General features: G+C 44.3%; 2 protein-coding genes across 8 annotated transcripts; both read left to right on the top strand.

The window, feature by feature from the left end:
- The first annotated feature begins 4,965 nt into the window (after positions 1-4,965).
- Positions 4,966-19,378, top strand: LOC110521763 (dual specificity protein phosphatase 22-B). 4 transcript variants are annotated; one of them, XM_021599607.3, is made up of 7 exons: positions 4,966-5,425; positions 5,647-5,680; positions 7,403-7,485; positions 17,653-17,702; positions 17,884-17,958; positions 18,046-18,217; positions 18,484-19,378. In XM_021599607.3, the coding sequence occupies exons 1-7, from the start codon at positions 5,405-5,407 to the stop codon at positions 18,634-18,636; spliced, it is 588 nt and encodes a 195-aa protein (XP_021455282.1). In that variant the 5' UTR covers positions 4,966-5,404; the 3' UTR covers positions 18,637-19,378. The 4 variants fall into 4 exon arrangements, with proteins under 4 accessions (XP_021455282.1, XP_021455280.1, XP_090088061.1 ...); XM_021599605.3 differs by having other exon boundaries at positions 17,842-17,958; XM_090231935.1 differs by having other exon boundaries at positions 5,031-5,503.
- Positions 19,379-19,565: 187 nt separating this feature from the next.
- On the top strand, positions 19,566-25,200 carry irf4l (interferon regulatory factor 4 like). Of its 4 annotated transcripts, none has more exons than XM_021599599.3 (9): positions 19,566-19,810; positions 20,131-20,333; positions 21,220-21,406; positions 21,910-22,007; positions 22,346-22,490; positions 22,763-22,864; positions 23,051-23,431; positions 23,930-24,039; positions 24,314-25,200. In XM_021599599.3, the coding sequence occupies exons 2-9, from the start codon at positions 20,133-20,135 to the stop codon at positions 24,494-24,496; spliced, it is 1,407 nt and encodes a 468-aa protein (XP_021455274.1). In that variant the 5' UTR covers positions 19,566-19,810; positions 20,131-20,132; the 3' UTR covers positions 24,497-25,200. The 4 variants fall into 4 exon arrangements, with proteins under 4 accessions (XP_021455274.1, XP_021455277.1, XP_021455276.1 ...); XM_021599602.3 differs by having other exon boundaries at positions 19,722-19,810; positions 21,925-22,007; XM_021599601.3 differs by having other exon boundaries at positions 19,751-19,887.
- Positions 25,201-26,112: the final 912 nt, after the last annotated feature.

Genomic DNA, 26,112 nt, shown 5'->3' with positions numbered 1-26,112 from the left:
CTTAATGTGTTTGAGCCAATCAGTTGTGTTGTGACACGGTGGGGGGGGGGGGGGGGGGGGGTATGGAGAAGATGGTCTTTTACCAAATAGGGCCAAGTCCATATTATGGCAAGAACAGCTCAAATAAGCAAAGAGAAACAACAGTCCATCATTATGTTAAGACATGAGGGTCAGTCAATACAGACATTTCAAAAACTGAACGTTTCTTCAAGTGCTATGATGAAACTGGCTCTCATGAGGACCGCCTAAGGAATGGAAGACCCAGAGTTACCTCTGCTGCAGATTATATGTTCATTAGAGTTACCAACCTCAGAAATTGCAGCCCAAATAAATGATTCACAGAGTTCAAGTAACAGACACATCTCAACATCAACTGTTCAGAGCAGACTGTGTGAATCAGGCCTTCATGGTCGAATTGGTGCAAAGAATCCACTACTAAAGGACACCAATAATATGAATAGACTTGCGTGGGCCAAGAAACATGAACAAGGGTCACGAGACTGGTGGAAATCTGTCCTTTAGTCTGGAGTCCAAATTTGAGATTTTTTGGTTCCAACCGTTGTGTCTTTGTGAGACATGGTGTGGGTGAACGGATAATCTCCACATGTGTATTTCCCACCGTTAAGCATGGAGGAGGAGGTGTGATGGTGTGGTTGGGCTTTGCTAGTGACACTGTCTGGGATTTATTTAGAATTCAAGGCACGCTTAGCCAGCATGGCTACCACATTCTGCAGCGATACGCCATCCCATCTGTTTTGGGCTTAGTGGGACTATCATTTGTTTTTCAACAAGACAATGACCCAACATACCTCCAGGCTGTGTAATGGCTATTTTACAAAGGAGGACAGTGATGGAGTGCTGCATCAGATGACCTGGCCTCCACAATCCCCCGACCTCAACCAAATTGAGATGGTTTGGGATGAGTCGGACAGCAGAGTGAAGGAAAAGCAGCCAACAAGTGCTCAGCATATGTGGGAACTCCTTCAAGACTGTTGGAAAAGCATTCCAGGTGAAGCTGGTTGAGAGAATGCCAAGCGTGTGCAAAGCTGTCATCAAGGCAAAGGGTGGCTACTTTGAAGAATCTAAAATATATTTGAATTTGTTTAACACTTTTTTGGTTACTGCATGATTCCAAATGTGTTCTTTCATAGTTTTTATGTCTTCACTATAATTCTACAATGTAGAAAATTGTAAAAAAAAAAAAAAATGAAAAACCCTTGAACCCTTGGGTGTTCTAAGACTTTTGACCGTTAGTGTTTATAATTGCTGCTTACTGAATTGAGGAAATGTAGATAGAACATCCCATAGTAAAAAGTGAACTTAAAATAAGATTAGTTGATTATAAATGAAATATTAGTTTTTCTGTAATTTATTAGATTTAACCAAAGAGGAAAAGTAAGTTGATTGTTGAACGAAATAGGTTGCAAAGTGAAATATAGGTTTCTAAATAATCAAATAACATTTGGCATTGAATCCTATATTTGGTATCAACAAATTTAGTTTTTGTTCAATTGAGAGAACCTAACTCATTTACTTGTAACTAGTTGAAGTCATGTTCTTTTAGGTTGATTCGAACATGACCTCCCTCATTACTGTGTCCAACCCCCTCTCCACCCCCCTTACTTTCACCAGTGTAGGTATACATACTTCTGCACTGTGCATGAGTTCTTCACCCCCAAGTACCATTGTACCATTCACCCACACATCCGTCATATCTCTATGAATGTTTCTCTTCATGAAACTTCTCTTTTATTGTGAACGCCTCTCCTCTCAGCTGCGTGCCATCTCCTGCTGTACACACAAACCACACACATGTACACGCTAGATCCAAAGCTCTGCTAAAAATGCATCACAGAACAGTGGAGGTGAAACAATGTTAACGTCAAAGGTTACTGTAATTGACATGAATAAAAGCATTTAATAGAATAACCTACCACAATGACAACAGCAGCATAAGAATATTGAATATAGAACAGAATATAATGAATTAATACTTTATAGTCCATTTTTGTGAGAAACAGAATTGTGCCCAAACCACGGGGCCTACTGGACGTCCAAAATTGTTTTTCTTTCTTCAATTTATAGACCTAGTGCGGCTGTACACCTACTGCAAATGCATGTATCTGCACAGCAAATTGGCCTGTGTTACCTAGTGTAGATTTTTTTGTGCCCGTGTTGATTCAGGATTTAAATGAACTATCTAACAGTGAAATTAACAACAGTTGTGTAAAATTACCCCAGTGTTGATGTTAATAATCAGTGTTGAGTGTGAGGGTGTGATTGGGTCAGTTTTACTCTGTGGCCATGAAAATCACATTGTTTCACCATCATTATCATAATTCCCAGCATGCTCTACTGCAGCTAGAATGTTTAGGATTGTTTTTAATATTTGTGTTTTTGCATGTACATTGATTGATTGATTGATCTTATGTTACACAAAGATAAATAACATACATTTTTCTAAACTAATTCAATCAGTTAGTTAGATTTATTGCACCTGTTACTGAAATGGTTGTTCTAGTTTAAATGGTTTAGGTAGTCTTCTTTATAAATGGCCCTGTCACGACTTCTACCGACCGAATTCAGGTCCTCTCCTTCTTCGGGCAGTGTTCTGCGTTCAACGTCACCGGTATCGCCTACGTGTTGTGTATTTAACTCTCTGTTACCCCCATATCTTTGTGTGGTATTGTTTGTTTGTAAGTGCTTGTGCACATGTTGACTGGTGCGAGTCGGCTTTTGTACCCAAGTTGTTATTTTCTTGATGCCGTTGGTTTTGTATTAAACTGCTCCGTCTATTACCTAGTTCTGCTCTCCTGCGTCTGACTTCCCTGCCACCAGTTACGCACCCCTTACAGTTCCTAATGATAGACATTCAGAATGCAGGTTGTGGGTGTATGAAAATTAGAACTGTTGGATGTCTTAACTTTGGCTGGATTCCAATAGGAATTACACATCATGTTGTAAACCAGCATAATCAGACTTGCTGGCCTTATGCGGCATGTAACCCAGAAGGTTCCTAACTCCACGGTGTTAGGGTTAATCTTGGACATCAAAGTAAAGCCTCATGATATATGTAATGTATTGTCATACATCACTTTACTTGTACTGAGAACATTCAACAACAGTAAGAACTAATGTGGTGAAGTCCACAGGACAGAAAATGAACAAATTCAACAAAGTGCATAGTCATTTTACCCCTATCTATGTATTACCTCAATTACCTTGACTAACCTGTATCCCTGCACATTGACTCGGTACTGGTACCCCCTGTATATATCCTCGTTATTGTTATGTTATTGTTACTCAGTAATTGTTTTACTTTAGTTCATTTAGTAAATATTTTCTCAACTCTTATTTTTCTTTAAACTGCATTGTTGGTTAAGGGCTTATAAGTAAGAATTTCACATTAAGGTCTACACCTGTTATATTCAGCGCATGTTACTGTCACAACTCCTACCGAAGGTGGCTCCCCTTCCTGTTCGGGTGGCGCACAGCGGTCGTTGTCACCGGCCTACTAGCTGCCACTGATCCTTTTTTTCCCCTTGTCTGTTTATTAATTACACCTGTGTTTAATTAGGTTTATTGGTGGGGCTTTATTATCCAGCCGGCCCGCCTACTGGGTGTGCGGGATGATTCTCTGTGTACATTTGTGCACGACTGTAGGTCACGGTTGTCCGAGTATATGTGTATTGTCTGGACTGTTTAGTTCCCCGTGTTTTGGGGCATTTGTTTGGGTTGGCATCGGTTTCACCTGTGCAGTGAATTAAAAGTATCACTACCCTGAACTCTCTGTTTCCTGCGCCTGACTTCTTCCTCCACTACAACCAGGGCATTACAGTTACAAATAAAATTGGATTTGAATAAATTTGTCTCTGTCACGAACAAATGCAGTCATGGGTGGTAACGCTACAAATTACTCAAAAAGGCAAGTCACACTGGGAAATGATATTGGAGACATGGCTTGGTCGGGGCGTGGCTTTGAATTAGTTATTTTTGGCCACCTGTGAGTGAAAGTGTTATACCAGTTTAATTGGTCTAGGTTGATGTTAATCAATGTTTGAACATATTGGTTACCACTTCAGATGTCTTTGTAAATGTGACATAGAAGCATGTGTCAATAAAGACTTGTAAGAAAATACTATTATGTGAGGATGACGATCATGCAGATGTGGAGGTCCTGGGCTGACGTGGTTACACGTGGTCTTAAAATGACATTGGAGGTGGCTTATGGTAGAGAAATTAACATTGCATTCTCTGGCAACAGTTTTGGCGGACATTCTTGCAATCAGCATGCCAATTGCTTGCTCCCAGCATGCCAACTGCACATTTTAGAGTGGCCTTTTATTGTCCCCAGTACAAGATACACCTGTGTAATGATCATGATGTTAAATCAGCTTTTTGATATGTCACACCTGTCAGATGGATGGATTATCTTGCCAAAGGAGAAATACTCACTGTAGTATCAGTGATCTACACTACATGGCCTCCCTTGAATGAGTAGGGGTTCTAAAACTTTTGACCGGTAGTGTATATCTGTTTATATTAGTTACTATGCTGTTACTTAGCGGTAATGTATTACGACAGTGTTATGTTACGACACCTAATCGGTAAGGCACATGCACACAATTGGGGTGGGCTGTAGAGCACGAGAGGTTTTTTTCTAAACCAAACTGTACTCCTGTATCCAGCCTGGTAATTTTCTCCACAACACAAATATTAACACTCAGAAGTGTGGACTTGTATAGACAGACACTGGCCAAGTGTCAAATTGAAAATGGTCAGTGTTGATTTAGCACTGGAGAATTTGCTTTGTGGTGAGTAGACGGTTAAAAGTTCAGATCAACTGAGAGATGGATTATTGGGGCTCTGTTGGAGCTCTGTGGGTTATGTAGGCTATTGTAGGTATGGGCTATGGGCTTGCCTCTTCTGCCCCCTGGATCTCTCTGTCTATCTTAACTCCACTCCACTGAGACATATATTTAGCCCCAGAGAGCAGTGGCCACGGGATGGCCACATACCAAAACAGTCACATAGCAGGGTTAAGGTCACATTGCGTCATTATTAATGACCAACAGTTAGATTAATCGACTGTCTGCAGCCATAACCACAACGGGCAAACCCGGTGCCACGCACACTCTATGAGAACTTCCAAGGTCTCATTAAATAGATGACGAGTTAGGAACAGGAGAAGATTGAATGGCCTGAAAACTACACGAAAGGAAAGACTACTATCTGCCTGTTGAGAGGGCTTGGCACCAGCTACCTGCTTCTGGGAGATAAATTATCCCGAAAACATTGGCTACTTTTCAAACAGGCTGTTCAGACTACTATGCTATCTATTTTGAATAAGACATTTAAGCATTAGGTTGAAGCGTCTGTCAGAGGGATACTTTCTTCCCAGGACATGGGGAATGGAATAAACAAGGTAGCGGTAATAATTATGTCAAATGGAGCACGTGTGTGTCCCGACGCTTTCTCGGAACGCCATCATCTGCTTTTGATTGTGAGAAAGGATAAGCTATAGAAATTCAGTTAAATAGAATGGCTCAAAGATAGACTGCAGTACATAGGCCACAATTAGCCGGCTCTTTATTATTATAAGCTATACAGAATCATTTGAGAATAAACATGCATTTCACCATGTAGGTGCTGCCTGATCTCTATCTGGGAAACTTCAAAGGTAAAGTCGTTCCCTCACAGTGTGTGTGTGTGTGTGTGTGTGTGTGTGTGTAGCAGTGGGTGTCCCACACCTGCTGTTCAGTTCTCCAGGTCCCTACAAAGATCCGCTCAAGCACAGTTATGAGGGTGTCTTTATTTAATAAGACTGTATGCTTGTGTATTAAGCATATACAGTGGGGTCCGGAATTGTTGACACCCTTGATAAAGATGAAAAAGAGGCATTTGCAGTTCATTTTGTTTGTGTTTTAGATGATTTTTTTAATAGAAAGAAATGGTAAATCATGTATTGTGAAATGTTCAGTCACTTTTATCGTAAATAGGAATAGAATATGTTCCTGAACACTTCTACATGAATGTGGATGCTACCATGATTACAGATAATCCTGAATTAATCGTTAATAATGATGAGTGAGAGAGGGTCAAAGATCATACACCCAAGACATGCGAACCTCCCCTGTTATTGGTAATGGCGAGAGGGAGAGGTTATAGCATGTCTTGGGGCTATGATCTTTAACCCTCTGTAACTCTCTCACTCCGTATTATTCACGGTTCATTGAGGATTATCCGTAACCGTGGTAGCATCCACATTCATGTAGAAGTATGTGTAAAAGTGTAATGTAGAAACAAAGGATATTCTTATCTAGAATAAAAGTGACTCCAAAATGACACAAGACATTATTTACCATTCATTTCTATTGGGAACAAAATCATCTGAAACACAACCTATCTGAACCACAAATGCATCCAATAAGTTTGGAGATTCACACGCTTGATGTTGTCATTGTGTGCTATGAATATGGGACCAAATACTTAACATTTAACTACATTATTTATTAGAATCTTTGTGGGGTGTCAATACTTTTTACCCCTACCTTTTTGAAAAAAAGTATTACTTGTTAAACAAAATCTCTTTCTCTAAGCAATTGTATTAGTATAAAATAACAGAATTTCCATTTTTTTTGCATACAATACAGCTCAGCATTTGAGTTATTTATTTTATATATCCATTATTGCTCATTTTTATCAAGGGTGTCAATAATTTCGGACCCCACTGTATGTGTGTTTGTGTGTGTGTGCTATATTGCTCTAAATAATTGATTTGATGATTGTTATTATATAATAGATTACACCAGCCAATATCAATTCACTGTGCATGGTTTGGGTTGGACGTCATTTCATAATCAGGCTTGGGCCTAATTTCCTCAGTCCTTTCTAGTCCATATGTATATCACCTCACCATTCAGTAAACCAACCCAGTGTGAGAAAACATGCCCTTGGCACATCTGACCTAAGTAGAGAACCTTTAGCTTCCTTTTAAAGACTGAATTTGATTAGAAGATTTACTGTTTCTTGCTTTTGTGCTCTTTTAGAAACACTGGTTTTCCGGTTTTTCTTTCAGTTCAAATGAAGAAAAAACCTGTTTGTGAGAGCTTATTTGCTTGGAGATCCTTGGGGAGTTGGTTGTTGTTGTTGAGCAGAAAACTCTTTATTTAGGACAGGGGCGCCTAGGGTCTTTGTAATTTGAGGACAGGGCCTACGTGATTTTTATCAGCTGGTAAGTGTGTGGCGCTAGCAACTCCAGGGTTGTGGGTTCGATTCCTGCAGAGATCATGTACATACAGTAAACTTAAAATGTTAACACTCGCTGTACTGTAAATCGGTTTGGATAAAAGCATATCCTAAATGACATATTATGTTATATTATTATGTTTTCTATTCTCAGATGCGCGGGACAAGGAGCTGTTGGCGAAGCACAATATCACCCACATCCTTTCCATCCATGACACCGCTGCCCCCATTCTAGAGGTGAGACTATGCCTTGCCCACCCCTGACACAGATTAAGCCTAGTCCTGGATTGGAGATGGAGATTCTCCATTGAAATTGTATATTAGCCCGGGACTATGCTTTATCTGTGTCCAGGGAAACATCCCTTTGAGTTACGACCTGTGTGATATTGGAATCAGCAGTATAACCTGACCAATCAGTCTACTGCCTGCCTTGTTATATTAGCATGGAATGATATCTGGTTGCAGTAGTTGAATGGAACGATAAGTATAGATCATTTTTGATCCTACTCTACTTATATTATAACCTTGGGAGGCCATGCTTGATCTTGAATACCTAACACCCACTTAATCCCACTTGATCACAGTCATATCACCAATAGCAATACAAGGGCTGAACTTGATATAATCATTACATTGTGACAGTTGGAAAGTGTTCTGTTCTTTCTAGATTCGGCTGTGTGTTTTGTAAACAGTGTATTCTAGTCAAAGGTTCTACGCCTCAATGCCTGTATAATAATGGTTCTCAGATAGTTGTGGATGAAAGAAATACCCATAAGTAATTGCTGCTGTGTACTGAGTCAAATACTCATACAATGTTCATTATGTCACCAATTCACACTTCTCTGTTACGACTCCTGAAATAGAAAACTGAAGTTGAATTGAAAGTCGAACTTTCCTATCCCCATTTTCAATTGTTATATGGAAAGTATTAGACTTCTGGTATCACTCACAAGACAATGGGGTTCTTCACTCAGAAAAAAAGGTTCCAAAAGGGTTCTTCAGCTGTCCCCATAGGAGAAGCCTTTTGGGTTCCATGTAGAACCATTTTGGGTTCCATGTAGAACCATGTGGAAAGTGTTCTACCTGGAAACAAAAAGGGTTCTTCAAAGGGTTATCCTATGGGGACAGCCAAAGAACCCTTTTAGGTTCTAGATAGCATCTTTTTTTTAAAGAGTGTACCTCATGTTATGCAACTCAAGGTGGAGTTGTTGGTGAGTTTAAATGATTCTACACTTTTTTTAATCAAAATGTAGGCATGCATGCATCATTTTGCAGTTAGATTTCTGCCTTTTCTGATGACATTATTGAAACCTTATATTCCTACAAGCTTTAACAGTCTCACGTCAGAATGAGACGATCATCCATGTTTCGGAAACGTCAGATTTCGAAGTTGTTCCAAATGTCAAATTTCGAAGTGTTTAAGGTTAAGTTTAGGCATAAACTCATAATTCTTAAGGTTCGTCATTAACTTCGAATGGTACATGTAAGGGTTAAGGTTTGGGATAGGCTTAAAACAAAAATATCAAAAACAACTTTCTCTCGCTGTACTGGAACATGCAACCTTGAAATCAGAGGAAGACGCTTACACCTAGTGATGGGAAACCAAATTGTGCGCTTTCACCAAATTGTGCCAAAAAACGGTAAATTATTCAAAGCCTCTTTATCTGGTAGTAATGCACATTAGTGACATCTGCTGGTTAGCTATAAATAGTATCATGTGATTATCAGATAGAGGTATTTTTTCTCTGTTGTGTTCTTTATAACACCTTGGTGGAGCAGTAAATTGTTAGATTTAGTAGCCTATAATCAGTTGGAATACCAGGTTTGCATCTTACACCATGCTTCCTTTTTGCTATAGAGTGGACACTATATAAATAATTCCTACTGAATAGGTGGTGGACTTAACTGCAGTATAGTATTATTATTATTCATGGATGTTGGTGTTGACCATGACCTTTACCCTCCTGTGATGTCATCACACAGAGTTGGCACAGTATTAACGGGACACTACCTCATGTTGAGTTGGGTGTATCGATCTCCTGTTTTCAACCTTTGTTACATGGCTGTACCCCTTTATTTTGTAGTGTGCAAGTAAAGGCAAGGAAACATTGAAACGCATGTGGATAATCCTTGTAAAGTTACCACACTTTTTTTGCTTTCAAGTTCACTATTTAAAAAAACTGAATCGAAGGCATGATTTAGGATGCTTACGACAGAAGCTTATACTACACTAAATAAAACAAATAATTTGAACAACAGTGCAGAAAGACCAATTTTCAAAATAGTGTGCCTTTAACAGGATTCAAACTCATACCTTCACGAATATTCCTTAGTTCCCTCCTCTATGTACCTGCTAAACTACCGGTTAGGTGAAATGTTTTGTACAAAACCCGAACTATATTTACGGTGTCCACTAGAGGTCGATGTTTGAAAGCAGCTTGGAATAAATACAAAAAATCACTGGAAACACAGCAAAATCTGTGGGAGCTTGCATTTTGCAACAAATGATTTGAAAAAGCACGTGATCAAACGATGCTTCGGACGTCATTGACGACGTACTTCTGATAAACTGATACACGCAATGGCACACTGCTTCGAAGTTAGCTGCTTAGCAATTTCGAAGCATGCCTCGGAGCTCCGGTATCAAATGTAACAACACTACTTATGCCCATGCACAACTCCCTAGCAAAACCAAAACCTACTTGAAGGTGACAGTGCTCACTGTTGCCCCTAGTGGCCAGTTTTCACAGAATCTCCCGACATCCTGGAACATGTATGGATGTTGAATACTGACTTGTATCACGGGTGACCTGCCTGCATATTCATAATTACATGAAAGTGCAACTCTATCAAATCCAATCAAATTTTATTTGTCATGTCCAACAAATACAACAGGTACCTTACAGTGAAATGCAGGATCTAAACAACTGTGCAATTTTTAAGTAAAAAAAAGGTATTAGGTGAACAATAGATTAGTAAAGAAATAAAAACAACAGTAAAAAGACAGTGAAAAATAACAGTAGCGAGGCTATATACAGGCACTGGTTAGTCAGGCTAGTTGAGGTAGTATGTACATGTAGGTATAGTTAAAGTGACTGCACATATGATAAATCGAGAGTAGCAGTAGAGTAAAAGAGGGGTTGGGTGGTGGGACACAATGCAGATAGTCCGGGTAGCCAATGTGCTAGCTTAGTCGGGCTAATTGAGGAAGTATGTGCATGAATGTATAGTTAAAGTGACTATGCATATATGATAAACAGAGAGTAGCAGCAGCGTAAAAGAGGGGTTGGGGGGGGGGGGGGGGGGGGGACAATGCAAATAGTCTGGATAGCCATTTGATTACCTCTTCAGGAGTCTTATGGCTTGGTATACTTACCAACATGGCTTGGGGGTAAAAACTGTTGAGAAGCCTTTTGGTCCTAGACTTGGCACTCCGGTACCGCTCGCCATGTGGTAGTAGAGAGAACAGTCTATGACTGGGGTGGCTGGGGTCTTTGACAGTTTTTAGGGCCTTCTTCTGATTCCGCCTGGTGTAGAGGTCCTGGATGGCAGGCAGCTTAGCCCCAGTGATGTACTGTGCCGTACGCACTACTCTCTGTAGTGCCTTTCGGTCAGAGGCCGAGCAGTTGCCATACCAGGCAGGGATGCTCTCAATGTTGCTGCTCTTTTGAGGATCTGAGGACCCGTGCCAAATCTTTTTAGTTTCCTGAAGGGGAATAGGCTTTCTCGTGCCCTCTTCACGACTGTATTAAATGTTTATCTGAGTTTTCAGATAGGGCTTCATTCGGATGTTCAAATATGTTTCTATATGAGAGAGTGGGAAAGGTGTGTTTGTGTGAGATAAGTACAGATGGGGAGAGGACAAATCTCAAACTGAGAATGCTAAAATGAGCTGTGTGGTTAGCTACTAGTTTTCCTTCAGTGCTGTTGACTGCAGCTGTTTCAGTTGCACTGAAAAGCAATAAAATACCAAATACACCATATTTGTGTACAAACACAACTATTGTCTCTGAACTTTAATATTTTCTCATTGAAAGCCAGCCTGGAAACCATGTATCAATCTCTTTACACTTTATCAGTCTGTGACAGCATCTCAGTTAGTTGTTGTGCGTACAGTAGTGTGCTTTCACTATTATTATGCTGGAGAGAGAATGGCAACTTCTAAAACAGTATTAAGATACACAATAGTAGATTTTGGTAGACAGAAGGTGCTCTTTGATAAAAGGGGTGAATTGGTTATCAAAAAGAAAGGACGACCAAGGCACTCTTCATATAACTAACTAAAATGCCTTTATTCGTATGGCATGTTCAATGGAAACAAAGTTTCAGGGAGACCAGGGAGTACTCCCTGTCGAAGGCCATGCAGCTGAAACGCATCGGCGAGTCGTCACACTACTAGAGAATGCGTTATCATTCTACCTGTAAATCAGCTGATCAACTGTTTAGAAAGCCTCTATGACTCAGCTCTTTGCAGACTAATGGCAAGCCAGATGGAGGGTCAATTTGCATACCCAACAGTCAACTTGTATGGTTATACTGATTGATTACTGCAAAGATAGCTCTGTAGTTTTGGAGAGGGAAGAGGTTAGTTAACAACCTGGTGAAGTTGACATGGGCAATTTTAGCAGAAATTGGTAATGCTTCTCAGGATTAGTATTCTATGTATTAATTGCGGTGTATTTTTCTAAATCTAATTCGTTGCACACAGTTTTGGTTAGAGTTGTGTGGTAAATTGTGGTCATGACTAATTGCTATGATGATTATTGATCTTGACAGTGTTGTGTTGTGGGTAGCTATGCTGATTGTGATGACTCATTGTTTGGGTGACCAGTTGAGATGAGTTTATTAAAAATATCAAGTCGAAATGAGTTTTGGGACTGCTCCCACCTGTGTTCTACTGTCTATCGGGCGGCTGTCTGTCTGACCTGTCCAGTTGGAGGACTACCGTGGCTGTCATGTACTGTCATGTTGTGTCTTGTCTCTGTCCTTTCCCTTCACCCTGTCTCCCTCTGCTGGTCGTTGTTAGGTTACCTTTTCTCCCCCGCTTTCCCCCAGCTGTTCCTTGTCTCCTCTAACTACCCATTCACCCCGTTTCCCACCTGTTCCCTTTTTCCCTCTGATTAGGTCCCTATATCTCTCTCTGTTTCTGTTCCTGTCCTTGTCGGATTCTTGTTTGTTGTGTTTCATGCCTGAGCCAGACTATCGTCATGTTTGCTGTAACCTTGTCCTGTCCTGTCGGAATCTGCCGGTCTATCTGAGCCTACCTATGTTTGGTTATTAAAGAAGCTCTGTTTAAGTTAGTTCGCTTTTGGGTCCTCATTCACTCACCATAACAGAAGAATCCGACCAAGAATGGACCCAGCGACTTCGGATCCTCTCCACTCAGCCGTCGGGATCCAGGGAGCGATGCTAGGCAGACACGAGCAGGAAGTGTCTGCTGCTCGACATGCCGTTGAGACCCTGGCCACCCAAGTCTCCAACCTCACAGAACAGGTTCACCATCTCCGCCTCGATCCACCGGCCACTTCCAGGGCTTTCGAATCTCCGGAGCCCAGAATCAATAACCCGCCGTGTTACTCTGGGGAGCCCACTGAATGCCGCTCGTTCCTCACCCAGTGTGATATTGTGTTTTCTCTCCAGCCCAACACTTACTCCAGGAGCACTGCTCGTGTCGCCTACGTCATATCTCTCCTTATTGGACGGGCTCGTGAGTGGGGCACGGCAATCTGGGAGGCAAGGGCTGAGTGTACTAACCAGTATCAAGACTTTAAGGAGGAGATGATACGGGTTTTTGATCGATCTGTTTTTGGGGAGGAGGCTTCCAGGGCCCTGTCTTCCCTATGTCAAGGCAATCGATCCATAACAGACTACTCTATTGAGTTTCGCACTCTTGCTGTCTCCAGTGGCTGGAACGAGCCGGCCTTGCTCGCTCGTCTTCTGGAGGGTTTCCGCGCAGAGGTAAAGGATGAGATTCTCTCCCGGGAGGTTCCTTCCAGCGTGGATTCCTTGATTGAACTCGCTATTCGCATTGAGCGACGGGTTGATCTTCGTCACCGAGCTCGTGGAAAGGAGCTCGCGCTCTCCGTCGCCTCCCTCTCCGCATCACTACCATCTTCCTCTGCCGGCTCGGGTGCTGAGCCCATGCAGCTGGGAGGTATCCGCATCTCGACTAAGGAGAGGGAACGGAGAATCACCAACCGCCTCTGTCTCTATTGCGGTTCCGCTGGTCATTTTGTCACTTCATGTCCAGTAAAAGGCCAGAGCTCGTCAGTAAGCGGAGGGCTACTGGTGAGCGCTACTACTCCTGTCTCTCCTTCAAGATCCTGCACTACCTTGTCGGTCCATCTACGCTGGACCGGTTCGTCAGCTTCCTGCAGTGCCTTAATAGACTCTGGGGCGGAGGGCTGTTTTATGGACGAGACCTGGGCTCGGGAACATGACATTCCTCTCAGACAGTTAAAGGAGCCCACGGCCTTGTTCGCCCTGGATGGTAGTCCTCTCCCCAGGATTCAGCGTGAGACGCTACCTTTAACCCTCACTGTTTCTGGTAATCATAGTGAAACCATTTCTTTTTTAATTTTTCGTTCACCTTTTACACCTGTTGTTTTGGGCCATCCCTGGCTAGTTTGTCATAATCCTTCCATTAATTGGTCTAGTAATTCTATCCTCTCCTGGAACGTCTCTTGTCATGTGAAATGTTTAATGTCTGCTATCCCTCCTGTTTCCTCTGTCTCTTCTTCACAGGAGGAGCCTGGTGATTTGACAGGGGTGCCGGAGGAATATCACGATCTGCGCACGGTGTTCAGTCGGTCCAGGGCCACCTCTCTTCCTCCACACCGGTCATATGATTGTAGTATTGATCTCCTTCCGGGAACCACCCCCCCCCGGGGTAGACTATACTCTCTGTCGGCTCCCGAACGTAAGGCTCTCGAAGATTATTTGTCTGTAGCTCTTGACGCCGGTACCATAGTCCCCTCCTCCTCTCCCGCCGGAGCAGGGTTTTTTTTTGTCAAGAAGAAGGACGGGTCTCTGCGCCCCTGCATAGATTATCGAGGGCTGAATGACATAACAGTGAAGAATCGTTATCCGCTTCCTCTTATGTCTTCAGCCTTCGAGATCCTGCAGGGAGCCAGGTTTTTCACTAAGTTGGACCTTCGTAACGCTTACCATCTCGTGCGCATCAGGGAGGGGGACGAGTGGAAGACGGCGTTTAACACTCCGTTAGGGCACTTTGAATACCGGGTTCTTCCTTTCGGCCTCGCTAACGCTCCAGCTGTCTTTCAGGCATTAGTCAATGATGTCCTGAGAGACATGCTGAACATCTTTGTTTTCGTTTACCTTGACGATATCCTGATTTTTTCACCGTCACTCCAGATTCATGTTCAGCACGTTCGACGTGTCCTCCAGCGCCTTTTAGAGAATTGTCTTTTTGTGAAGGCTGAGAAGTGCTCTTTTCATAACTCCTCCGTCACATTTCTCGGTTCTGTTATTTCCGCTGAAGGCATTAAGATGGATCCCGCTAAGGTCCAAGCTGTCATTGATTGGCCCGTCCCTAAGTCACGCGTCGAGCTGCAGCGCTTTCTCGGCTTCGCGAACTTCTATCGTCGTTTCATCCGTAATTTCGGTCAGGTGGCAGCTCCTCTCACAGCCCTTACTTCTGTCAAGACGTGCTTTAAGTGGTCCGTTTCCGCCCAGGGAGCTTTTGATCTCCTCAAGAATCGTTTTACATCCGCTCCTATCCTTGTTACACCTGACGTCTCTAGACAGTTCGTTGTCGAGGTTGACGCGTCAGAGGTGGGCGTGGGAGCCATCCTTTCTCAGCGCTCCCTCTCTGACGACAAGGTCCACCCATGCGCGTATTTTTCTCATCGCCTGTCGCCGTCGGAACGTAACTATGATGTGGGTAACCGCGAACTGCTCGCCATCCGGTTAGCCCTAGGCGAATGGCGACAGTGGTTGGAGGGGGCGACCGTTCCTTTTGTCGTTTGGACTGACCATAGGAACCTTGAGTACATCCGTTCTGCCAAACGACTTAATGCGCGTCAGGCGCGTTGGGCGCTGTTTTTCGCTCGTTTCGAGTTCGTGATTTCTTATCGTCCGGGCTCTAATAACACCAAGCCTGATGCTTTGTCTCGTCTCTTCAGTTCTTCAGTAGCCTCCACTGACCCCGAGGGGATTCTCCCTGAGGGGCGTGTTGTCGGGTTGACTGTCTGGGGAATTGAGAGGCAGGTAAAACAAGCGCTCACTCACACTCCGTCGCCGCGCGCTTGTCCTAGGAACCTTCTTTTCGTTCCCGTTCCTACTCGTCTGGCCGTTCTTCAGTGGGCTCACTCTGCCAAGTTAGCCGGCCACCCTGGCGTTCGGGGTACGCTTGCTTCCATTCGCCAGCGTTTTTGGTGGCCCACCCGGGAGCATGACACGCGTCGTTTCGTGGCTGCTTGTTCGGTCTGCGCGCAGACTAAGTCCGGTAACTCTCCTCCTGCCGGCCGTCTCAGGCCGCTTCCTATTCCCTCTCGACCGTGGTCTCACATCGCCTTAGATTTTGTCACCGGACTGCCTTCGTCAGCGGGGAAGACTGTTATTCTTACGGTTGTCGATAGGTTCTCTAAGGCGGCTCATTTCATTCCCCTTGCTAAGCTCCCTTCTGCTAAAGAGACGGCACAAATCATCATCGAGAATGTTTTCAGAATTCATGGCCTTCCGTCAGACGTCGTTTCGGACAGAGGTCCGCAATTCACGTCTCAATTTTGGAGGGAGTTTTGCCGTTTGATTGGGGCTTCCGTCAGTCTCTCTTCCGGCTTTCACCCCCAGTCTAACGGTCAAGCAGAACGGGCCAATCAGACTATTGGTCGCATCTTACGCAGTCTTTCTTTTCGTAACCCTGCGTCTTGGTCAGAACAGCTCCCCTGGGCAGAATACGCCCACAACTCGCTTTCTTCGTCTGCGACCGGGCTATCTCCTTTTCAGAGTAGCCTCGGGTACCAGCCTCCGCTGTTCTCATCTCAGTTCGCCGAGTCCAGCGTCCCCTCCGCTCAGGCTTTTGTCCAACGTTGCGAGCGCACCTGGAAGAGGGTCAGGTCTGCACTTTGCCGTTATAGGACGCAGACTGTGAGGGCTGCTAATAAGCGTAGAACTAAGAGTCCTAGATATTGTCGCGGTCAGAGAGTTTGGCTCTCCACTCAGAACCTTCCCCTTAAGACGGCTTCTCGCAAGTTGACCCCGCGGTTCATTGGTCCGTTCCGTATTTCTCGGGTCATTAATCCTGTCGCAGTTCGACTTCTTCTTCCGCGATACCTTCGTCGCGTCCACCCGGTCTTCCATGTCTCCTGCATCAAGCCCGTCCTTCGCGCCCCCGCTCGTCTTCCCCCCCCCCCCCCCCCATCCTTGTCGAGGGCGCACCCATCTACAGGGTCCGTAGAATTTTGGACATGCGTCCTCGGGGCCGTGGTCACCAGTACCTCGTAGATTGGGAGGGGTACGGTCCTGAGGAGAGGAGTTGGGTTCCCTCTCGGGACGTGCTGGACCGTGCGCTGATCGAGGATTTCCTCCGTTGCCGCCAGGTTTCCTCCTCGAGTGCGCCAGGAGGCGCTCGGTGAGTGGGGGGGTACTGTCATGTACTGTCATGTTGTGTCTTGTCTCTGTCCTTTCCCTTCACCCTGTCTCCCTCTGCTGGTCGTTGTTAGGTTACCTTTTCTCCCCCGCTTTCCCCCAGCTGTTCCTTGTCTCCTCTAACTACCCATTCACCCCGTTTCCCACCTGTTCCCTTTTTCCCTCTGATTAGGTCCCTATATCTCTCTCTGTTTCTGTTCCTGTCCTTGTCGGATTCTTGTTTGTTGTGTTTCATGCCTGAGCCAGACTATCGTCATGTTTGCTGTAACCTTGTCCTGTCCTGTCGGAATCTGCCGGTCTATCTGAGCCTACCTATGTTTGGTTATTAAAGAAGCTCTGTTTAAGTTAGTTCGCTTTTGGGTCCTCATTCACTCACCATAACAGTGGCTCTCTATATCGCAGAGGTTCTTTCCTTGCCGAGGCGCAGTCATAACGTGACGGTTCGTTTCTGCCCGCTGAGGCCATGGTTCACCATCAGCTGTCAGGTGCACATTCACCACACACACACACACATAGAGAGAGAGAGAGAGTAAACCTGTATTGTCATGATGCGCTACTGCATGGGGTTTGTCCCTTGTTAGGACCTGAAAGAGGAAGAGAGCAGAAGACCCCAACACCACAGAGTTCAAACTGAAGTGATAAAAGAGCCTCATCACTAGATATAGTACGTTGGCATACTGCATTACGACACAGTGTTTATAGACCCAAATGCATCATGTCAAATGCCCAATTGGGTATGTCAAAGTTTTACATGTTGTTGACTTGTTGTTCAGCTCCAGTTGTCCTCTTCCACAGGAGATGAAATACCTCTGCATCCCTGCTGCGGATGCCTCCAAACAAAACCTGTAAGTGTCTGTGTTTGCGTGCACGTGTGATGTGTGTGTACGCGCCAGGTGCTCTGGTGTGTGTGCGCGCGTGTGCGTGGTTAATTAACAAATGAGGAACGCCACGTGACTTTATATCCCCTAAATGTTCATTTATTAGCTCAAACTGCAGCCCTAGTCCAAGCTTTATATCTGTCTTCAGGACCCCGTTTTTTAAGGACAGCATCATTTTCATCCACGAGTCCAGACTCAAAGGGAAAGGCTGCCTGGTCCACTGGTGAGATTTTTTTTTATGTACTGATATTTGATTGAATGTATCGATGAAATTCTAATTTTTGTAATTGATTGACTGATGTGTTCCCAGTGTTGCAGGTGTGTCTCGTAGCGTTACGTTGGTGGTGGTTTACATCATGACAGTTACTGGGCGGGGCTGGGTGGAGTCGTTAGCTGCGGTGAGGGTGGTACGGCCGTGTGCTGGACCTAACGTGGGGTTCTTAAGGCAGCTAGAGGACTTTGAGAATCTAGAGTTGGCACAGGTCAGTGACAGTCTTCTTTCGCTCTCTCTCTTCTTAACCCACTGAGTATTGCCCCTCTCTCGCTCTCTCTTTCTCTCTCTCTCCTCCTCTTATCTATTTATCTTTCTCTCACAATCGCTATCACACAAGTTCTCTACTCTCTCCTGGGTCTTCTCTCAATCAATCTCTTTTTCTGCTCCCTCTCATCTTTCCCTCTCTTGACTCTCTCCTCCTCTCAACTCTCCCACTCTTCTGACACTCTCTCCGGTCTCCTTCTCTGTCCTCAGTATAGGGAATGGTTTAAGGACAGGTATAAGGAGAACCATTTTAATGATGAAGAGGAGATCAGAGCCCTTCTGTGGCAGAAGTCTCAGGCCATCAGTGAGTCCATAGCAACGGCCACGGCAACGGCGGCTCAGCTAGCCACCAGCAACACATGACCCCATGGTCTCCTGCCTGCTCAGCCCACGCCAGACAGCTGTCACTCACCCAATGCCCAGCCAATCACCGTTTGACTTCAATATATATAGGTGGGACTGAGTTTCTTATTCAGTTCAACCAACTGTAGGTTAGACCAACTGGAAAATGTTGATTACAAAAAAATGTACAGGTACAGGTCATGAGGGGGATTTCTCAGTGGTCCCTGTGTGCGACTGGGTTCTTGCTCTCCCTTAACAGTCACAGCAACATGCAAGAGCAGTCAATCTGAACGCTCAGGAAATATACATTACAAGCCTACATTACACACACAGAGAGAGAGTGAGAGAGAGAGAGTAAACCTATAACTTCTATAATCTCCCCCACTCCTGTCCATACACACTCCCTCCCCCTCTGAGTGTGGCGTGTGTGGGTTTGTGTGTGTTTTGTGTTTAGCCTATTACAAGGAATACATCTCTGTATATTCATAGGCCTAAAAGTTATGTGAAACGTAGCACTGTATCTTTGTAGACCGACAGAGATTTTGATTGATTATTCTTGACCATGGATTATAAAAAAGTACTTAAAATGTGTCTACTGTTTCCATGCATATAGAGGTGGTTAAACTTAGGCAATATCACCAAGCACAGCCACATTTTCATGTTATCCCCACTAGGCAATCTTCTTTATCACAATGATAATTAGCCTATGACTTTAGGAATTATAATGATTACATAGGTTACTTATTAAAAAATTGGTCTCTGATTAAGTTTGTTGGGTCTTTATTTGAAAGTTGGAATTCGATTTATAGCCCACATCTATAGCCTACTGGAGACAGATTTTATCATGAAAATAATATAGGTTTAGGCTTTCCGTGACAGGATGTAGAATTAGCCTATATCATTGGTTTATACAATTTCAAAGAATTGCTTTGCTCTCGACTGGTGAACAGATTGCTCCACTTTCCAGCGCTGCGGGTGTCTTTTTCTGCGACTGACGTTCGCGAGGGTTTCCCCTGCCGTTTACGGGAGGCATGCGCAGCATGAAGGTTCACAGACACGAAAAGCCCAGCATCCACGCTCGACTTCATTTCGCCCCGCCCCCATCTACAACTGATTTAAGTTGAGTTGTCACGCTGCATTATGATCTTTCAAGACTGATTGATTTCAAAACTCAAAGGGGTTTCGAGTTTCAGCGGTAAGTCAAGGACATTTGCTCTGCTCCCGCTCAAATCTATAGGCTACCTGCAGCAAAAAAAATACGTTTACATGCAAGTAAGTGTTCAAAAGTGAATGTAGCCTATTCTTAAATTATTTGAATACAATTTACATAATTGGTATGCAGTTTTAGTATACGCAAGCAATTTGTCACAAAAAAACTCCAGCAATAACATTTTCGCAGATATTTTTAGGCAAATTCATGTGTTATGGATAATTTGTAGTCTAAATATCTTAGTCCCTATAATATTTACCAATATTGCCTATACTGTCCTGACCATTCACCTGTCTCTTGGCTAGAGATGAACCCTGAGTCGGACTACGGGATGTCTACGGTGAGCTGTGGGAACGGAAAGCTCCGCTCGTGGCTAATCGAGCAGGTGGATACCGGGAAGTACCAGGGCCTGGTCTGGGAGAACGAAGAAAAGAGCATCTTCAGGATACCATGGAAGCACGCGGGCAAGCAGGACTACAACCGGGACGAGGATGCCGCTCTCTTCAAGGTAGGCTACTGTATGGTACGGGGCCTCAAATGAATGTCTCCAACATTCTGCATTTAAGCACTGCATGTGCGAGAGATGTGTAGGCTATTACATTTTAATATTTTAGCAGACACTCTTCTTCAGAGCTACTTACAGTACTGAGTTCATACATTTGAGCCACACAAGGAGCTACACACAGTACAATTAGACTAGTGATGAGTTAAGTAGGTGCTTTTTATTTATTTGAAATTTGTGCAGGATAAAATAACTTGAATCAAATCAAATGTTATTTGTAACATGCTTCGTAAACAACAGGTGTAGATGAACAGTGAAATGCTTACTTATGGGTGATTTCCCAACAACACAAGAGTTAAAAATAAAGATAACAAAAATAAAAAAAATGAAATAGTGACACGAGGAAAAAATGCACAGTGAATAACAATAACGAGTAAAAATAACATGCCTATATACAGGAAGTACCAGTACCGAGGCGATGTGCAGAGGTACGGGGTAATTGAGGTAGCGATGTACAAAGGGTAGGGGTAAAGTGACTAGGTTAGATAACAGACTTAGCTGTTGCGGTAGCATCTCGTTTTCAAGTGTCCAAATATAAATATATATTTTAAATACTTAGTAACAAGAATAATATAGCAACTACTGTCTTGTAATAATAACAATGAAATAATAATAATAATACAAAACTTTAATTAACACCATAAAAAATTGTTTTACAACTACTAGGCCTTCCACTAATAAAAGCTACTGCTACAACTACTAACTTCAACTAAGCTTTGGTTAGGTTGAGGTGCCAAATCCATTACGCATAGGATTTACCAATTTATGCACAACTGCACCGGTGATTCATTACCCGTGTCTGACGACTCCGTTTTATGCGACTTTTCTGCAGGCTTGGGCGCTGTTTAAAGGCAAGTTTCGGGAGGGCATCGACAAACTGGACCCGCCAACGTGGAAGACTCGCCTGCGGTGCGCGCTCAACAAAAGTAACGACTTCGAGGAGCTCGTGCAGCGAAGTCAGCTGGACATCTCAGACCCATACAAAGTCTACCGGATCATCCCGGAGTGCGCCAAGAAGCGTCAGTTTAATATTTTTTGCATTTACTTTAAATATAGTGGCCTAGGATTCATGCTGCAATTTTACGTTGCAGTTTATAATGAATTCAAATGATGAAATTTGTGGAAAAACCTATAGAAAAAGTTATTGAATCAGCTTCCATATATGTATGTTTTTATTATATGCACTACTATCAGAAGGAAACACAGATGGCACCCATGCACTGAATGCCCCAGCAGGTTTTGATAGGGGCCAGTGACTTATGTGCAAATAATAGAAACAATAGAAACATTTCAGTATACTGGAAAATCAGGCCGCCAAACCGCAAGACTTTGGCAGCCTGACTTTGGCATCCATTTGCTTTCTCTGATATTTCATATTCATTATGAACTTTTATGATAAAGTCTTGATTATTCATGTGTAATTACAAACTACTATCTACCCTCTCATAATTTAAGAGTGCCGTTGAATGTCTGTGTGATTACTCATGTGGCGTGTGTTTAAATTATTACTCCTATGTAACAGATTTCTTGCTATCAGGATCCAAACAGGAGGATGGTGGCAGCCCCCTGAGTCCTCTGAGTTACCCCATGCTACCCTCCTACCCCGCCCTGCAGACACAGGTAATTATGGTAGTCTGTAAACTCTCACCTCTTAGAGGTTTTGTTTGTGGCGTGTGTTTACGTGTGTGTCTGTATGTGTGTTAGTGAGTGAGAGAGTGAAGGGAACAGCTGCATGGATTGGCGAGTGTGTCATCAACATCACATGACGAGGGACTCAGAACCCACCCTTTCAGGCATGAACTCACACAGACACACTAGTACGCACATTGAGTGATTAGCGCACAATATCACATGAGCCCAGTCTTAGTGATACTTCCTCTTCCATTCATATTCTGAATCATAGTTGGTCCCGTGTGTAGAGGTGATTGTTTGACTGACAGGTATCTCTTTCTCTATAGATGCCTGGGTACATGCCCAGTACAGAGAGAGGTTGGATGAAGGACTATCTTCCAGAGCAGGCCTCTCTTCCTGAGCTGCCCTATGCCCAGTGCCCCTACCCCTCACGCAGCCTATCCTGGGCCCAGGGGCCCAGCATGGACAACGGTAGGCCTAATACCACAGCATATATATTTTTACTTGTGTGATAGAATCTAATGTAGGCTATGCAGCTGTTATGTATCTGTAGTTATGCAAAGGGCTCTCATGGGCCTAAACCCTAACTTGACATCTGCTCAAATAACTCACTTTTTTTGCGTAAGTCTTCCATTGACCTCAATGTTTGATCGTCAATTCAGGCTCATGATGTTTGCGTGTATGCTTTTCTGGTGTGTTGGAATACGTGCCTTTATTCAGGTCCTGTCTCTCTGTGTTTGCAGGGTACCAGATCACAGGGTCCTTCTACACCTACAGCGCTACTGACGCCCAGCCCTCCCCCTTCACACTGGACACCAGCATGAGATCAGCAGAGGCACTCTCAGGTACACACACACACACACACACACACGCTTATTTACTTCAATGTTGACTTACAAATTATAATTTAGATTTTAGTCCACGTAATTGCGCATTATACTTAAGGCAAATTTATACTGTATTCCAAGAGTTAGCTAAATACTCTGATTTTTATGCTGTTTCTCTTACCTGTACTCCTTCCTCCACCCCAGATATGCGGTTACATGTGTCAGTGTTTTACCGGGACTCTCTGTGGAGGGAGGTGACCACCTCCAGTCCAGAGGGCTGTCGCATCGCTCCCTGCTCCCCAGACGAAAAGCTTTATTCCCCCACTGTGGGTCCAGACCTGGTGCCCCTACCCCTGGACAGCCTCCCAGCCCTGGGGAGGGGGGAGGAGTGTCCTCCTAGCCCCCCTAGTTGTCCCCTGGAGAGGGGCGTGCTACTGTGGATGGCCCCAGATGGCCTCTACGCCCGGCGGCTGTGCCAGGAGAGAGTGTTCTGGGAGGGAGGGTTATCATCCTATGTAGACAAACCCAACAAGCTGGAGAGAGAACACACCTGTAAACTACTGCACACACAGGACTACCTCACAGGTAAGTTAACGTAAACTGCAGGCAGTCGCACACGCACACACATCTCATTCACTGGCAAACTAAACCGCAGTTGTCATGCCGTTTCCTTGTCGTGGACAGGAAGCAGACACGTCCTCCTTTCCTGTAAATATTATGTTGAGCTTGCCTCCATACTCCCCACCACACACTTTTAAGAATAGGACATTATACAGTCATGTGACCTCATCCCCGCCCACCTTGCCCTACCACAGATGTGTTCAGCCTGATTGGGTTAATTTGCATATAGACACAGGACTTTCCACCCAGTCACATGACCTCTAAAGTAACCACCACACCAGTTCATAGGAATTCACATTGGTCAAAATTAATAAATTCTCTACCACCCCTCTCTCTCTCCTCCCCCCCTCCGCTATCTCAGACCTGCAGGGTTATTCCCTCCAGTCGCCCCTCTCCATGCCACTCCTCTGTACCTAACCTGACCATCTAGACCCTATTAACCTTTATTTCTCTGTCTACCAGAGTTGCAGGGCTATGCCCTCCACTGTCGGCCCCCTCCACGTCTCCAGGTGCTGCTGAGCTTCGGAGACGAGTGTCTGGATCCCCAGAGACAGAGGACCCTCACTGTACAGGTATAGAACCATCCCCTAACATCAACATGACCTCTACCGGTCTTCAATGCCCCTCTCTACTTTACTCACACCCCATCAACTAATCCTGACCCTCTATATACCCCGTAACCTCCATCTGTCTCTCACAAAATATCAGTTTGATTCCTTGTAACACCCACACTCATACATAGCACTTACAGTACAGTCCCCCTTCTATCTCACCACCTAACCCGCTTACCACCACCACCTCTGTGACACCAGTAGTAATCCCTGCTGTTCCCATCCACTCCTGCAGGTGGAACCCATGTTTGCCAGGCAGCTGCTGTACTACACCCAGCATCAGCAGTCCAGCGGACACTACTACCGCAGCTACGACCTCCCTCTCCCTGGGGTCACGGAACACAGCATGACCCCTTCCATAACCGAGGACTACCAGAGGGTCATCACACATCACCATAGCAACACCCTGCAGGACTGACTAATCTGACCATCTCTGATCAGTCAGACTGCGGTGCAGGACATGGGGAGAGGAGAAGAGAGGGAGAGCCTGGGGAGCCGAGGAAAGAGTTGTCACACTGTACTCTGGATCACACATTTCCATCAAAGCTGAAGCAGAAGAACTATGCCCATCCAAGCCAAACTGAACTTAACCAGGCCATGGGGGAACGTACACTGGGACCACTGAAGAGACTAACAGATAGTTGTATGCTGTAGATGTGTGTTGTAAGGGAGTCAACACCCCAAATTCTTATGGATCAAACTGTATTTCACCTACTCTCAGGGAGCCATCCTTTGGCCTTAAAGACTCAAACTTGACCGCCGTTTTGCAAGGTCCACTTTGTGACAACAGAACTGACAGCTGTAGTGATTGTATCGACATGCTCTAGAGTCGTTTGTGTGTGTGTTTTTGTATCTGCATTTTATTGTATGATCGTGTGTAGTATGGCCATGCTGATGTTGACATGCTTTCTTCTGTAAATACATTTGCCCTGTTACTTCTAGTGTATAGCATCACATTTCCTCAATCATAAATACTGCAGTTCAGAGATGACCAAAGACTACCACTGAGATTCGATCACACTGAAACACGTACTAGCATGCCGAACCTTTGGATTGGCTCACTGTGTCATACACTGGGGAATGTTTTGTAATGGAATAATTAAAGTGTTTTAAGCAAAAAAACTTTGCATGTTTTGAGACACACATCAAATGAATAGAAAGAGGGCTCGTGTTAGATAAGGGATTTGTGAGAAGTGACATCCTTTGTGTGTGTACAGGAAGCCTGGTTCAGATGCAGGATGATGCTGGTTAATCAAACACACTCGCAGGAGAACGCGGTCATAAACAATGGGTGATGACATCACCAGGGGAGGAGGAAGAGGTCGGCCACTCTTTCCGCCCCAGAGAGGCATTAGAACTGAAGAGGGTTTAGAACTGTTTCCTGGGGTGCCTTTGACATGCCAAACAACATTTTAACTTCCATGGAAGAATAGTGAAAACCCCAGAATGGGTGACACATCTGTGTGGTTACTTCTCCACGGTCTGATAAGGTAAACAAGGCTGATGACGCCACTTGATACCACATTGTAATACCTTATGGAGGAGAAATGGCTGTCAATGTAATCACACAGAAAAATGTGCACACATGCAGCCAACTTAAATAAATGAGAAAACATACAATGGCAAAATAACAGATTTTTGATCATAATCAACACAGATAACCAACTGGTTTGCCTGACACTTTCCACTCCACCATCTACATACAAAAATCCCTCTACCTACTGCCAGTGTCAATATCACCTATTTCAGAGAATGAGATCAATGTAAACATGTTTTGATTGATAGGCCTGGTCCTCTCGACCTGCGGCGTCCCGGATGGAACAGAAGTGTGGTGTAAAACTCCCCTCCTCACCTCTCTATTGCTGTAAACAGTCTACCGGTGGAAGAAGGATGAGACCTGAGGGCTTTGAACCTACTGCTGTTGTGAATGAATCCGTGGGTGGACAGAGACAGAGCTAAGTTTAGAACAGACAATCAAAACACCCTGTCTAAATGACTTTTCCCCCTGCCTGGCCTTAGAAAAAAATGGGCTGC

The sequence above is a fragment of the Oncorhynchus mykiss genome, chromosome 4, assembly GCF_057628025.1.
Source record: "Oncorhynchus mykiss isolate SJ-2025 chromosome 4, ASM5762802v1, whole genome shotgun sequence".
In the NCBI taxonomy this organism is placed as follows: Eukaryota; Metazoa; Chordata; class Actinopteri; order Salmoniformes; family Salmonidae; genus Oncorhynchus; species Oncorhynchus mykiss.
This window is presented reverse-complemented; position numbering and strand designations above follow the sequence as displayed.